General features: G+C 36.6%; 1 protein-coding gene across 2 annotated transcripts in view; it reads right to left on the minus strand.

The window, feature by feature from the left end:
* The window catches only part of LOC144978676 (histone-lysine N-methyltransferase SETDB1-B-like), a 59,426-nt gene that overhangs the window by 10,770 nt on the left and 46,156 nt on the right, over positions 1-2,500 (minus strand). For both annotated transcript variants that reach the window (XM_078925054.1, XM_078925055.1), the window contains exons 23-24: positions 1,684-1,799; positions 573-677 (exon numbers count right to left, since the gene is read on the minus strand). In XM_078925054.1, the coding sequence (XP_078781180.1) occupies positions 573-677; positions 1,684-1,799 (221 nt within the window). The remainder of the gene's footprint in view (positions 1-572; positions 678-1,683; positions 1,800-2,500) is intronic.

Below are 2,500 nucleotides of genomic sequence, written 5' to 3' on the forward strand. Positions count from 1 at the left end.
GACATTAGATTGATTAGAAGAGGCGGTTTTTTTTTTGTTTCTTTTTCTTTTTACTATTTTTTAATATATTTTTTTTTCACACCTTGTGGTGCAGACAGTGAGTTCTGAGTCAATTAGCCCATCGTGTCAGGTAATCCTTTGATGTCAGTTAACAAGCATTGCGCGTCTGACCTAGTCGAGGTAAGAGGGACAGTGGAATTGCGTTGACGGGAAAGCTGTTTTCACCCGTGTTACGATATTAACGTACCAAACTGGTTCAATGTGAAACGAATTTTCATTACCTTTTTAAATTGTATTTATATTTTTCTCAAATCCAGATGGAATCAAGATGTAGCGATTAAGCGGAGAAGGTGTGCAATAGAAAATATAGAAAAAAATTCTCTTTTTTGGGAATGTGTAGCGTATAAGCGGAGTGTGCAATTAACAGATGTGCGATTAAGCGGAGTGAGCTGTTATAAAGTTTATTTGTATAACGCCCAATCCTGTTGACAAAACAGCTCTAGGCACACAAAATTAAGAACATAAAGTGGATATTGCGTTATATAAAGGTCATATCTTTTTTTTTTCCTTACTTTTTCTCTGTCCTAAACACCTGTAATCTCATTCTCAGTCCAAGCTGGGCAACCTTGTTATGGCAGCGTTTGTCACATGGGCAATTGGCATTGCATTCGAATATCCTGGAATACAGAAAGAATAAAAATAAGAACTAAATTCTTTCCCAATAAATAAATACTCTGGAAAACCATGTAGTTAAAAATTGGGCCAGAAAACTTGTCCTTCAAATATTGATCGATTCAAATTACCCTCATCTTGGAAAAAACACACACAAACCTGGGACTTCGAGAGAGAATAAAATTAAGGTCAGAATGATTTGCCAAGGCCTGTTGGCTTTGCTATTGTAATTGGATATCATATTTCCATCGAAAGATGAATAAATAATATCATCATTAATTTAAAATTATGCCCTTTTTGTTTGTTGCTTTAGGTCTCTTCCAACACATTGAGGTTATATGAGAGACCGCTGAAACAAAAAAACAAGCAATCTAACAAAAATAGTACAAATGTAAATCAAAATCATAACCATAAGATATCATAAGCTAAATTATAAATAACCAAGAACAAACAGGCAGAAGATTTACAGAAAAAAAAAATATCCCCTGTCAAAAATACAATCACAAACCAAAGAAGCAGGATAGGCTAGTAAAGAGAAGAAGAAACAACATCACTATCGGATCGTACACCCATGCGAACATCATAGGTATATGATTCAAGGGTGATGCTCCCATCCAACCACCCGCAATTATGCCCTTCCGCGTGTGAAGCTGTTGCCATGGTATTCCATAAAGGAATATAGATAATCCATCAGACAACCATTGGATGTCAACAAGAATCACCCATGTTGTCCAAAGTGAACAAATTGGGGGTTAATAGTCTTGCCCATGGAAAAAAGAACCCAAAGTGCCGTAAGCAGGGTTTGAACCTGGGACCTTCCAGCCTTAACCATTCTGCCGTTTCAATCCCCCACCACTCTCACCATTCCCATAGCAAAACCAGTTTTACTAATCTTATTTATTGTTTATTTTTAAAATCAAAAAAAAAAAAATATATCTTTGCTTGCATATTCCTTTGCGTAAATGTAAAAATATAATGATAAACAAGCAGCTGGCCCTCACCACCACCTACCCTGTAAACAAAGGTTCCCTCAGTCGACGGTAGTGATAGCCAGCCTCCGTGTCAACGGACCCGACACACGACGTGTTTTGGATTGTCAGCTGTTGGCACGCACACTTGGATCGATCCTGTCAGATGGGTACAAAATAAAAAAAAAGTAAGAGAGGAAGTAAGCACTGGTAGTACAATATAGAAATCTAACAAAAACTGGTATAAAACTGGTCAGGCTGTTAGAAAATATATACAAAAAAATAATGGTTTGAAAATTTATTTGAAATAGAGATATTACAATTATGAAATAATAAATATAAAAAAAATAATTTTTTTTTAAATTCCCTTTTTTCATCCCATAGGGGAAATTTGTCTCTTGGATCTAATCCAAGGGAAGACTCGAATAACCCAAGCGTCAGCCGCAGTGCAGCGCCGCAAATTGAGCTAGGGCGAGGTGACTTGCTCAAGGCCACATAGCGCAGCGGCGGGTGATCGAAGTGAGCCATGCTGCCCTGTATGCAGTAAAGGGATAAAAAATCCTTGTGCGATTGCTTTGAGCATGTGCATAAACAGACCTGCCAACCTTCCCAGGATGAAAAGTGTATTCCATGACCCTAAAAAGTGTATTTTTTAGCAAAAAAGTGTATTTTGTCCGCACATGTGGAAAAAAAGTGCACACTATACAAAAATTTATATAAAAGCTAACATCAATCCCAAATCAAAATAAACTCTGATCTTCATCATTCAAGCAATCTCTTGTAATTACAAAATAATCGATTTATCGAGAAACTAAAACATAATGGCCATTTAAAATTAGCATAAGGCTCAGAAATTGCAA

The sequence above is a fragment of the Berghia stephanieae genome, chromosome 8, assembly GCF_034508935.2.
Source record: "Berghia stephanieae isolate SIO BIC M18660-M18661 chromosome 8, UCSD_Bste_1.3, whole genome shotgun sequence".
Taxonomy (NCBI): Eukaryota; Metazoa; Mollusca; class Gastropoda; order Nudibranchia; family Aeolidiidae; genus Berghia; species Berghia stephanieae.